Source organism: Denticeps clupeoides, chromosome 11, assembly GCF_900700375.1.
Source record: "Denticeps clupeoides chromosome 11, fDenClu1.1, whole genome shotgun sequence".
NCBI classification, from domain to species: Eukaryota; Metazoa; Chordata; class Actinopteri; order Clupeiformes; family Denticipitidae; genus Denticeps; species Denticeps clupeoides.
Window position 1 is genome coordinate 16,833,034 of NC_041717.1, and position 12,305 is coordinate 16,845,338.

The 12,305-nt window shown below is 46.2% G+C and overlaps 1 protein-coding gene across 4 annotated transcripts in view; it reads left to right on the top strand.

The window, feature by feature from the left end:
- pdzd2 (PDZ domain containing 2) overlaps positions 1-8,939 on the top strand; it is a 64,091-nt gene extending 55,152 nt beyond the window's left edge. For all 4 annotated transcript variants that reach the window (XM_028995731.1, XM_028995732.1, XM_028995733.1 and 1 more), the window contains 7 exons: positions 122-266; positions 2,148-4,677; positions 4,756-4,873; positions 6,020-6,121; positions 6,277-6,538; positions 6,849-6,983; positions 7,364-8,939. In XM_028995731.1, the coding sequence (XP_028851564.1) occupies positions 122-266; positions 2,148-4,677; positions 4,756-4,873; positions 6,020-6,121; positions 6,277-6,538; positions 6,849-6,983; positions 7,364-7,530 (3,459 nt within the window). In that variant the 3' untranslated portion in view covers positions 7,531-8,939. The remainder of the gene's footprint in view (positions 1-121; positions 267-2,147; positions 4,678-4,755; positions 4,874-6,019; positions 6,122-6,276; positions 6,539-6,848; positions 6,984-7,363) is intronic.
- The last annotated feature ends 3,366 nt before the right edge of the window (positions 8,940-12,305 follow it).

Consider the following 12,305-nt stretch of genomic DNA (forward strand, 5'->3'; position numbering starts at 1 on the left):
TTAAAAAATCGTAGTATATGTTATTGCAAGGCATCATAACCTGGAGATTCCTTCTGCATTGGGCTACCATTGCAAAGTAGGTTTCATAAACAAACCATCTTCTGTCCTGCTGTCCAAAAAGGAGTCCAGAGGAAAGATGAATGTCGGCGATGAGATCGTGACAATCGGGGACATGCCAGTCTGTTCGTCTTCCTACCAGGAAATCTGCGAGCTGATGCACAACCTGCCCGTCACCCTGACTTTGGAGATCAAGAGGCCAGTTTCAGGTGAGCTGTGTGGTGGGATGCACAGATGGACTTTCTTTTCCTGCCCATGTAGGGTTGATTCCAATGTTCACGTATCAAAACTAAACTGTACAAATCTAGAATGTTCCCCAGAGCAGTATAGTATTTTCACAGTTTTCTAACATTTGAGGAGAACCTCAAAACTCCTTGGTTGTGTGGGCTTAGTTGTGAATCTTCTACTCACCACCCAGTGTCCTTAGACTCATTTTCCAGCCCCCAACAAAATCCTCCTCCATCATTCCGACAACTGTCCACACCAAGCCTAACACAGCAGCAGCTCCTGGTTTCTGTGTGCAGCACCACCCTCTGGTTGTGATTAAGACGCCAGTATGTCTTTCCTCATGCTGCCTAAAGACGTAGGAGCACAGCAGGCTTTCCCTTGCTTCCAGTGCCCTTCTCCACCTCAAAAGGAATTACAAACAACTGGCTTTGTATCCATGGTGACTATTGATTCACTTACTACAATAGAGAGTAGTTGTGTAGAGCCACGCGTAGGCCTGTGGTTCCTATGCGCACTAGTTTCGCTCTAGATGCATAGATGACAGTTGGCTTGGTGATGTTGCTGTGAGTAGGATCTGACCGTGCACTGCCGAGTGTGTTCATGTTCCTTGAGCCAAATCTTACTTGAGGAAATCTTATTTGTGTTTCTGCGGGATGTGTTGGCTGATTGCAAACTTCGAGGCAAAGTTCAGCTTTCTGCTTCGCCGTGAAATGTTTTCCTGAGCTTTTATTGGCCTGCTGAGAGAGGCAGTGCAAAAGTTTTACAGGATCATGTGAAATGCACAGTATTTCTTTTAACCATTATCCTGGTACATTACACCTGAGTGCTCTTGAACAAACTACTCACAGCAAAACCCCAATGCAATAGGAGTAGAAGGATGTGCTAGTTTTACAAATCTGTCCCTGCATGCATGTATGTATACAGGTATACATACGTTGTCCATCCTCTACAAGTGCATGGTATATGTATGAAACTGAAGCACCTTCTGTCATGTCGTCACTTTCACTGTGTGGAAATAAGTCATGTTCAAGTCTGTTTTTTTTTTATTGTTGCTCCTGTGTCATAAATTAAAATTTCGCTTTGAGCTCCACCAATGATGAACAGCATTCCGTGCATTTGCTGCCATGCATAAAAGGTTTAAGCCAGACATGTGACTGAGGTTAGATGACTTTTGCCCGTAATGACACAGAATATGGGATTGAGATATGCAGCATAACATGGGTAGTCTTGCAGGCAGTAGAAGTTAGAACAGGGCTTTTTGGTTTTATCTACCAACAATAGACCTAAATGGACTCATGGCAGCCTATGCATTACTCATTCATACTGAGAACTCTGAGCAAGCTGGAAATACGGTGATGCCTTATAGAGTTAAATAACATTTAAGTCTTTAGTTGTTTCTTGCACGTGTGTCACAAGTCGATTTACCATCAAAATCATTTTGAAGGTCAAAATCTGACACACAATCAAAGCCACAGATAAATTTTTATCCAATGGAACAGCACATGCATTTGTAAAGGCAGATGTAAAAGGCAGACCCAGGGTTTCACCTGCAGATACTTGCGCTCAAGTTTGGATGTCAGAAATGTGTAATTTGAGCCAGGAGCTTGAAGGTATTTTTGGGATAATGGAAAGAGGTCAGTGGGAATGAGTTTCCAGAGGAATGTTGATTTATAAAACAGAGGCAATGTGTTGGCTCTTGCCTTCTGCCTGTCCATACTTAATTGTTGCTGATTGATAATAATGCAATTTCATGAAATGCAGGCTAAATAATTCTGTTTGTAAAAGGGTCTCTTAGCAGCTGTGGGAATTCAGTGAAAGAACAGAACATATTAAAACATTTCATTGGTTTCCCTCCATAACAGCTGTAGATCGACTTTCTAGTCTGATGATGTCATCGAGTTGTGATGAACTTTCCAGAACAGACCCTTCTAGAATTTCTTTACACGAGAGCGACATTGCGGAGAGAAAAAAGGCTACTCGGCCAGGAAGTGACCTTTGCGAGAATCGTTCAAGGCAACCCCACACACACCACAGCGATGTGCCCGTTACCAACATTGATGATGTCATAACCGAACTCTCCTCTAATGAGTCATGTGTCAAACTCTCATCCACCATCCAAACTCAGCACAGCGACTGCACAGCGACCCCCTTGGACAGGGGCAACCCATGGGAAGCTGACAGCAGCTCAGGTCCGGGCCTGTCACACTTCTCTATGCTGGACTCCGGTAACAAAGGCTGCCTGCAGCCGGTGGGCAAAATGTTCTTAAACAGCTACTCCAGGAACTACAGCGGCCTGACAGACGACTCGGCCCACGAGGGGCAGCTGAGCACTGCCGCCAAGCACATGTACGATGTGGTGGATGACAGTGACTCGGAAAGTGACTCCACCACCGATAAATGCACTCTGGTAGCGAGCGCCGAAAGTGGCGATTCGGAGGAGGAGGTGGAGTTCTGCTACAGCAGCCAGGGCCTGAGAGAGCACAGCCGGTTAAAATATGCCCCCCTCTGTGGTTCTCCCGCGGTGACAGACGACCAGAGCAGGGAAGCAGCTCAGCCTGCTGATGAGATCCAATCTCCAGCGTTGGACAGGAGCTGTGATAAGACCTCTAACCAAACGCCAGCCCTCCCAGAATCCCACAGGGCACTGTGTCTTCCATCCTCAGGGGGGGCGGCAGTCAGTGAGCACAGTAACGTAGTAGGACCTACTAAAGAGGAGACTGACATCACTCCATTAAATCAGGGTACTGTACAAAAGTCCCTTGCTGTGGAACCAGTTACCTCCGCCCAATTAGGACCGTTCCCAGCAAGTGTATCATCGTGCCCTTCGAATGACAGCAGTGCTAGATCCAGAGCCAGGGTAGAAGATGGAGGTCGGAGGGTCCTGGACCAGAATAGACCCCTCTCACAGCCTCTCACAACTACGGACCTGAAAGGTGTAAATGGTACCTCTGTCCAAGTCCTCCTGTCAACCAGCAAGTCCAAAGGCCAGAGTCAGAAGTCTCAGAGCAGTGCGCCCAGGCTGAAAGGGCTGACAATAAAAAGCAAAGCTCCGGAGCAGGCAACCAGCAAACCTGGCCGAGGTGATGGTGCGGTGCCAAGGAAAACCACCAGCTCCCCTGTCCAGTCCCCCAAACTGCAGGCCAGGAAGGCAACTTCAGCCCCCAGCCCGAAGCCCTGCAGGTCCGTGGGGAAAAGTGGGGTGACTTCAGGGAAACCGGGGGACCGGGCTCAGGAGAGGGCCACCTCTAACGCGTCACGGTCAACCTGTGCTGAAAACACTGCGAAGTACTCGAAACCAGTCACTACGGCTGTTTCAAAAGTAAAGGAAAAAACCGAGCCGTCCACCACCACCACCGTGCAAAGGACTTTCATCGAGGTGCGACTCTCGTCTTCATCCTCATCTTCATCGTCCACGCCCGTCTTGGCACGCAAAGAGACCGTGACTGCCCACGAGCAGCTGAACGTTCTCACCGATCTAAAGTCTGAAAATCCGCAGAACTCCTTAGATCAGGTGCATCCTGATTGTAACTCATTAAATCCCACGCTCGGCGTTAACGAACTGACTGATAAATCCTGTTCCTCCACCAGCAACGGGCCCGTTCACAGAAACTCCAGCACTGTGGATGCAGCGGACCACCTCGACGGCAGCAAATCCAAGTTGTACCTCAGAGCAGTGGAGCGAAGGAGCTACTTGACAGATGCCAGCAGGGTCTCGGACCCCAACCCATTCTCTGTTCGACAGAGGATCAAGTCCTTCGAGAACCTTGCCAGCTTTGACCGGCCGGTGGTGCGGTGCATCGACATCCAGTCCTACGCCGTTGGCTCCAAGCCCCCGCTCAACCGCAGGCTGTCGGGCTATCTGGGCCCCGTCAGTTCCGGCACCTTCGACAGCCACTCGCTGAGGAGGAGCTTCAGCTCGTGCGTCGACAGTCTGAACACGCCCCATTCGTCACCGCAGACGCAGAAGGCGGGTACCGACCCGGAGGTCCCTAATGCCGAGTGTTGTGAAGGCGCCACCCTTGAGCAGAAGTCCATGAACGGGTCTTCACAGCCGCAGACTGAACGCGCCCCCCACACGCCTCCCGTGCTGAGGCACCGGAACTCACGGGGTGGCATGTCCCGGTCCAGGCTCCGGGAGCTCCGGGCATTGAGCATGCCTGAACTCGACAAGCTCTGCTCCGAGGGTTTCTCTAGTGACCCAGGAAACGTCATCTTTAAAACTGAACTTGAGATCTGGCCCCAAAAGCCCACAGACCCCTCAGCGGGGCCCCCCGAGGAACTCGTCTCCACCAGGCCGATTGAAAGCAGCTCTTGTCCAGCTAGATGCACCGAGGACCAGTTACAGGCCCAGACCAATGGCAAGACGCCAGGACTGACCAGCTGGACCATGAAGTGAGTAGCATAAGCATGTCCCATCATTGCCCAGGCCAGTACTGTAGCGGTGACCCCATGTTCATGTGTTCTGGGCAGTCTGGATGACCTGTCTGCTGCTCCTGAGGGACTGAGGAAGTTGCAGGACGTCCTCTGTGGCGTCGGGGCTAAAGTGGACGCGGAGAATCTGGTCAAGCAGATGTGCACACACGCCGAGGTAATGGAGTCGCTCTACTCTCCGCTCAATCTCAGTTTAGAGCCACTTCAGTCCCGAGAGGAGGCCTGGAGCCTCGCAGGCGATCTGCACTGTTTTGCTTTGTCCTTTCATCTTTAATCATTTGTTTTAATGGCAGCGATGATCAAAAGCTTTCATTTGTCCCATTCTTTGAAGCTTCAAGTGCATCTTATTTATCCTACTCAACAAGAGTGCATGTGCTTTAGAGGAGGTAGCATTTAAGGCAGTGGTTCTCAACCTTTTTTTGCAGTGGGCCGCACGATGTCCAAGTTCAAGTCTCACGGGCCGCATATTATTTACATATGACGTCATCAACGCTCAATAACCAAATATTATGCATCTAAAATTATTACAATTAGATGTATTATTATCATTAGAGAGTATAATTCTACTTACCATTAATGGGACATCTGATGTTGTCGGGAGTCGACCAATTTGGTGAAATTCGGCTCAAAAGGAGTAACAGCACAATGAAGTTGTGACTGTAAGTTGTAGTCTGTAAGACGCGCACGGAAACGTGACTTGATGCGCGTCACTGCAGAATATGTGGATCCAAATATGGAATGCAACGACTCTTTTTGTTTGCATGTGTTCCTTCATTAGTATTTTCCTCACATCTTTTTTTCTCCTCTAATAACAAATTGATCCATTTTGATCGTAAGTTGATGATTGTTTTAAATCTGTCAGAGCGCGTGTGTGCGTTAGCGGTGTAATTGCATCAGTTCATAGTTGCGTCAGTTCTGCGCATATATGAAAACATGATCACCAAAATGATTTTATGTGACAAAATTATTGTTCAAAGTTTGTTTAATACATTTATTTGTTTAATGCATTTTTAAAAATGAATTGTAAAACCATTTATTATAATTTTATTTATTTAACATTTATTTATTTATTTATTTATTTTACGTGGTCAGCATCGCGGGCCGCATTTGCATTTGTAACGGGCCGCAGGTTGAGAACCACTGGTTTAAAGCAACATTTCAATTATTTACATACAATGGGGATTTTATCATCATGCCAACAATATTTATTAACAAGGTGTACTGTTGAGAGTTTTTAGATTTAAAATATGAGTGTGTGGTGTGTGATGGTTCTTTTTTGAGAGGGAATGTTCTGTCTCTTTAGACGAGCGATGGTGTCTTCTTTGTGGTGCTAATGAAGGAGGAGGGCTCAGGGCTGGGCTTCAGTGTCGCTGGAGGTGTGGATCTGGAACAGAAGTCAGTCACTGTAAGCCGAGAGATTTTCAGTGTCATAAATGTGCATGATGTGTAATTCTCACATCTGTGGTTATTTTAATAACAGTGTAAACTGTGAAACTGTAAATCATTGGAATTACATGGACCTGGCACTGAATGCTTTCACTCTCTGCCCTGTTTCGACAGGTCCATAGGGTTTTTACCCGGGGCGTTGCTGGCCTGGAAGGCACCATTCAACGTGGAGATGCAATTTTATCCATAAATGGGACCAGCCTGAGAGGACTGACCCATGGAGAGGCTCTGACCTGCCTCTATCAAACTCGGCAGGCCAAGCAAACTCTGTTGGTCATCCAGAGGACGAAGGACAACAACCCACCATCCCCCAAACATGAGCTGATGGCCCAGCCTGCACACTGTGCTGCACATAATGGCAGAGAGACAGGAACAGGTACTTCATAGACACCCATGCCAAAATGATCAATAATTACCTTATCCAGAGCGACTTACAACCAGTAGTTACAGGGACAGTCCCCCTGGAGACACTCAGTGGGGTTTGAACCTGTGACTTTGAGTTCATCTTGTTGATAGCGAGTGTCTTGCCCAGTAGGCTACCACCAACCTGAGAAAGGCCTGCAGTTTTTTTTATCCCATGTGTGCTGTGGTGTGCGGTCTACATACTATGTGGTTTGCTTTCCACTTGAACCTCTTCCTCTGCTTTGTCATATTGGGGCTGTTGCTCTCTCTCCTGTATATTTCAGCTGTAGCTGTAGGTCCCAATGGGGAACTCAGTGTGCAACTGCAGAAGACTTCTGCTGGCCTGGGCTTCAGCCTGGACGGGGGCAAAGCCTCTGCCTACGGGGACAGACCACTTAATATCAAACGGATGTTTAAAGGTAAAACAATCAGTTGTCTGTTTCCTTAATTATGGCCTCCTTAAACATGATTATTTAAGTTTTACACATGAATCCATATTTAAACATGTTCTACAGACTCCAAATTAAATCAGACCGCAGGCAAGTTCTTCTCCACTAGAGGGAGCCATTCACCTGCAGCACAAATCCACATTCCGTATTATCATAAGCAGGACGTCGTTTACATTTACGCCATTTTTCAATCACTTACAATCAGGGACAGGGAACTGCCGCTGTCTCCAGGGACAGTTCCCCTGGAGACAGGGGCACAGCGAGTTAACCCCTAGCGCAACTGTTGTGCGATGCAGTTGTTGCTGTTGACACTGTCTCTAACTCAACCCAAACTTTCCTCCTCACCTCAGGGGGCGCAGCCGAGCTCTCCGGGGTCATTGACGTTGGAGACGAAGTGCTGGCCATCAACGGGCGCTCCCTGCAGGGTCTCATGCACTACGATGCCTGGAATATCATAAAGACGGTGTCCGAGGGTCCGGTGCAGCTGGTCATCAGAAAGCCCAGGACGTCTGTGTGACCACCGCCACCGTCAATTCCAAGCCCAGATTTAATTGGCCTATATGTGAATACATAAGACCATGGACTTTTTGTACAATTTTTATGATAAACTGACATATTTTGAAAGGGGTTCAGAGCAAACGTCCAAACACAAAGACAGGGTAGACCGTGATTCATATTTATTACCAAAACTCAAGAAAAAAAAATTCTCTGAAGTGTCTTAAGAGTAGGAACCATGTCTTTTTCTGGTCATTTTTAGGTTTTTACATCATTCATGAATATCTGTGTGGAAAATGAAATTCTAAAGCTTTGTGCCATCGTTCATAATTTTATTTTCCCAGTGGTTCATTTCTTTGCTCTTTTGATTTTAAACTTTTTTTTACCGTTATCTACACTGCATGTGAACAAAAAGCAGTTTTTTTCCAATGACATGGAAGCACCTTCTTCCTCAAGTTCTGGACTTTCTTTCAGTCACCTATTCATGGATAAAGCACCGTCTCCTGGCCTCCTGGAGCTGCTCACTCACTGGCTGCTCTTCCACTACTCTACTTTTTATTATGTGCACCTGTAGTATGAAATTCCAATGATCAAATTCAGAGGGGAGAGCTGTGACACATGAAAATACAAAAGTAAAAGTGAGGGCAAAGTAGACTGCATACATATATGATTGAATTTTAACAGCTCATTAATTGTTTAATTAAATTTTCCCATACATTCCGCATATATGTCCCCACAACCATCCTGTCAAATAGAAACTGCATCATCATGTTGGTGTAGAATTACCCTTTGACCTCCGTTCCTCGACCAGTCTGACATAGGGCCCATGACCTTCCGCCCCACGGGGGCTTTTAGGGGCACCTCTGTTGGTCACCATACTTTATCCCCGAGCACAGACTCTGATTTCAGCTCTGCCTTGAGTTTTTATATATTTCTAATGAAATCATTCTTTTTCTGTATTGTATGTGCGTGTGTGTGTGTGTGTGTGTGTGTGTGTGAATGGAAAACAACAGCAGTGTGTCACCTAGGTGTGAATGGAAAAAAACAGCAGAAGGAGAAATATATAAGAAATAAATATTTAATTTCTTCTTCTGTTGATTTTCCATTCACGGGTGGAGGAGCATCAAGATGTTTAACGGGGTTTCTGTGAATGATCCCTTTCATTTGTAAAGATGCTACACCGATGCTGTAGACACAGAGTACTTGAAAGGTGTCCGTGTAAATATTGTGGACCCCGCAAGCGACGGATTAAATTAATTTTCTGGGCTTTTGAGTGGAGCCGTGATTTGTACAAAGTGAGCAGCTGTAAATGAACTGAAATGTGATGTGTGTTTGGGACCTGGAGCCCGGTTTTACACAACATGCTCTTGTGAACATTAAATCCCTTTGAGTGCGGCGAGTGTATATTGCTTCATGGTTGATAAAACCTCACGTCAGTTTCCTTGCCTCTTCTGATCTTTCGTCCAGTCCCTTCTGTTAAAAAGGTTACCAGTACAGGTTGTTCAACACAGACTCAACATCAAAACCACTGACGAGCCAATACCATGCATTACCGTGATTCCAGTGGTGCCTGGCCATAGAAGTGACATTTCCCGATGGGAGTGACCACGTCTCAGCTGGATTATGCGTCCTGCCACACTGCGGAAAACTGTACAGGAACTGTTCCAGGAATATGTCAGCATGATTGAGAGGTCCAGTCCGTGGAGGCTGCAGATGCCACTGGACGCCTTCAGAGGACCTGCTTCTTTGAGCCAGACGAGTTTATAACTGATCAGTAAATAACATCCCCCTAAAAGCATGTTAATTGTTTCTATGTTAACTAGTTCCCCCTTTAATAAGCTCATAAAGTGAAATCAGCCTTTCAATCACATTATGAACCAAGATCTAAAGCCACTACTGAAGGATTTTATGTTGTGTAAGATGTCGAGAACTCTCCTGGTGCAGAGTTGCAGGAAATGCTCAGTTCTGGCGGACCCTGGGCTCTGCGGCTCAGGTCTTCTGGTCCGTAATTATCGGCTGGTGGAGAGGTTTCCATGGAAGCCCTTTAAACGCTGTCCCACCCTCTGGGATGGGCGCTGTGCAATCCCGCCTGAGGCCGTCATTAAGTCCTGACAGGAAATCCCGAGTTCCTTGTCACTAATTCTGTCAAACACACGTCCAAACTCCTTCTCCTTCAATCACTCATGTTCCTTTTCTTTCCCTTTCATCTGAGTTCCTGAAACACCTCACGGTGTGCATTACTTGTAGACAAATTGTGACCCTGGACTGAAATGGCGGGGCAGGCGTGGCGGTAAATTTCCGTTCCTCTGCATTGCTAGCTTAACCCTGACTCAGCTATTTGGTCCGCAGTTATGCTTATTTCTCTCAGGCTTTCAGTGGTACACATGAACAGTCCTGTACACACACACACACACACACACACACACACACACACAGCAGGAGAGATTGTGTACTCCAAACATCTCCCAAAGTTCACTGCAGCTACTGCAGGTCCAGAGTAAATTATGTTAAAATCTGTAGTCATCAAGGCACTAATGATGTTTTACAAGATGCTTTATAACATATTTACATCCCTGTTGTATCTGTGTGCTTCTAGATGTGCAGCGATTGCAAAATCTGGTAGTTACTGAACATGTTGGTGTTGTTCTGATGCGGAAGCGACTCGTCTCTGTAGGTGTCTTAGGAGCAATCGAGGTTATTGTGATCTTTACAGCTGTTTTTATGTCTGTAATGAGCATTTAGAGATACATAAAATTGTAACAGAAAAAATATCACACAGACTGAAATACCATAAAAAAAGGAACATAATAACTTGACAAAACCATGCAAAAGGTACAGTACAGGCCAAAAGTTTGGACACACCTTCTCATTCAATGTGTTTTCTTTATTTTCATGACCATTTACATTGGTAGATTCTCGCTGAAGGCATCAAAACTATGAATGAACACATGTGGAGTTATGTACTTAACAAAAAAGGTGAAATAACTGAAAACATGTTTTATATTCTAGTTTCTTTGCTCTGATTACTGCTTTGCACACACTTGGCATTCTCTCGATGAGCTTCAAGAGGTCGTCACCTGAAATGCTTTTCCAACAGTCTTGAAGGAGTTCCCAGAGGTGTTTAGCACTTGTTGGCCCTTTTGCCTTCACTCTGCGGTCCATCTCACCCCAAACCATCTGGATTGGGTTCAGGTCCGGTGACTGTGGAGGCCAGGTCTCCACTTTACATAACTCCACATGTGTTCATTCATAGTTTTGATGCCTTCAGTGAGAATCTACCAACGTAAATGGTCATGAAAATAAAGAAAACACATTGAATGAGAAGATGTGTCCAAACTTTTGATTATTGAGTCCTGATCTATCCCCGCTGACACCAGTTAAGCTTAATGAATCAGGACTTAATAAAACCCGTAAAGCAGCACTCAGACATTGCTGCTGCATTAATGTGGGCATTTCTGTACCTTTGTGTGTTAGTTTATGTTCCTGGTCTCGTGCCTCATGCCTGTGGTTTTTTCCCTTTGTTTTGGCCCTTGTGCCATTTTCATTTGTGTTAGTTAATAAATCCCTTTTTCCCAGATGTCCTGACGAGTCATTTCTCTTCTATGTGCAGATAATGGTGAGTCTACAGGTACAGTATAGTGTCTGGCATCATATGTGCAAAATTCAAAAGCATAATTTCTGAAGGAATGTGTGTAAAGTGCAAAAGTAGAAGAGAAGCAACTGAGTTAAACACAAGGCCAGCATCTGAGAGCAGAGTTGAGTGGGCTGTACAGGAAGTCTGGGCTCTTCTGTGGTCATACTGGCCTCTCTCCGTGTTTCTTCTTCCTTTTTGCTAGTTTCTCTCTTGTTTTTAACAGTCTTGCATTTTTATGCTCCGGTTTAGATGAGAATGAAATTTGTCTCTCGGCAGAAGTCATGATCCGGCAGGCGTTCTGCAGCTGAGGCTTCATTCCTCTGCACCGGGCCAGCTGGTGGGGCGTTCAGACCCTGCCGCTCGCTCCAGATTTCAGCCTTTCTGGCCCATTAACACACAGCAGAGGCTAAACTAATTCCAACACAGTCACAAGTGTAAAATAATAACTTCCATTAAAGCAATTCCCGTGAAAGAGGACTATCTGATGGTGGATAGTTATGGGGAAATTGCCATTAAACGGGTTCCGGTGCAGCAAGAGAACGGCCTGTTTCCTGCCTCTGTTCTCTGTTAACTGTGCCGAGTTGCACAGTTAAAAGGGTGCAGTGGGTTTGCAGCTTCTTTTGCCCCCCCCCCCCCCCCCCCCCCCCCTTTTTTTTTTGGCATCAGTATTTTATGGCTGCTGAAACAATGGAAATGTTCCTGGAGGGTCTTGGCACTGTTGAAGACTGTGGCAGGTTTTAGCCTGTGGTTTGCCGAGCGTGCATTAATGCCTGTCTGTCTGTGTGTGTGTGTGTGTGTGTGTGTGCGCACTTTTTACTGCCCCACTGAGAGAGCTGAGAAAGTGTAAGTGATGCAAATGAATGTTCTTGTGAGGAGCCATGCGCTCACCTGATCAGTATGCAGCGTGGGAGACAGACAGACAGCGTCGCTGCCGCTGTTAGGAAACGTCTATTTTTAAGCCAGGAGAGTGATGAGCGAGGTGGGGGTGCGTTGCATCTCACGCTCGTGCTTAACCTGTCCTAATAAATTCATACAGGCTGCATCAGCGTGGCATCGCGTTACCCAGTTTCATTCAGGAACATGTTCTTTCCGCATCTTCTGTATTTCTCCCCCTGTGCAAATGCTGTGTACTTTTTACATGGGCCTTTATTTCTGCATATGTA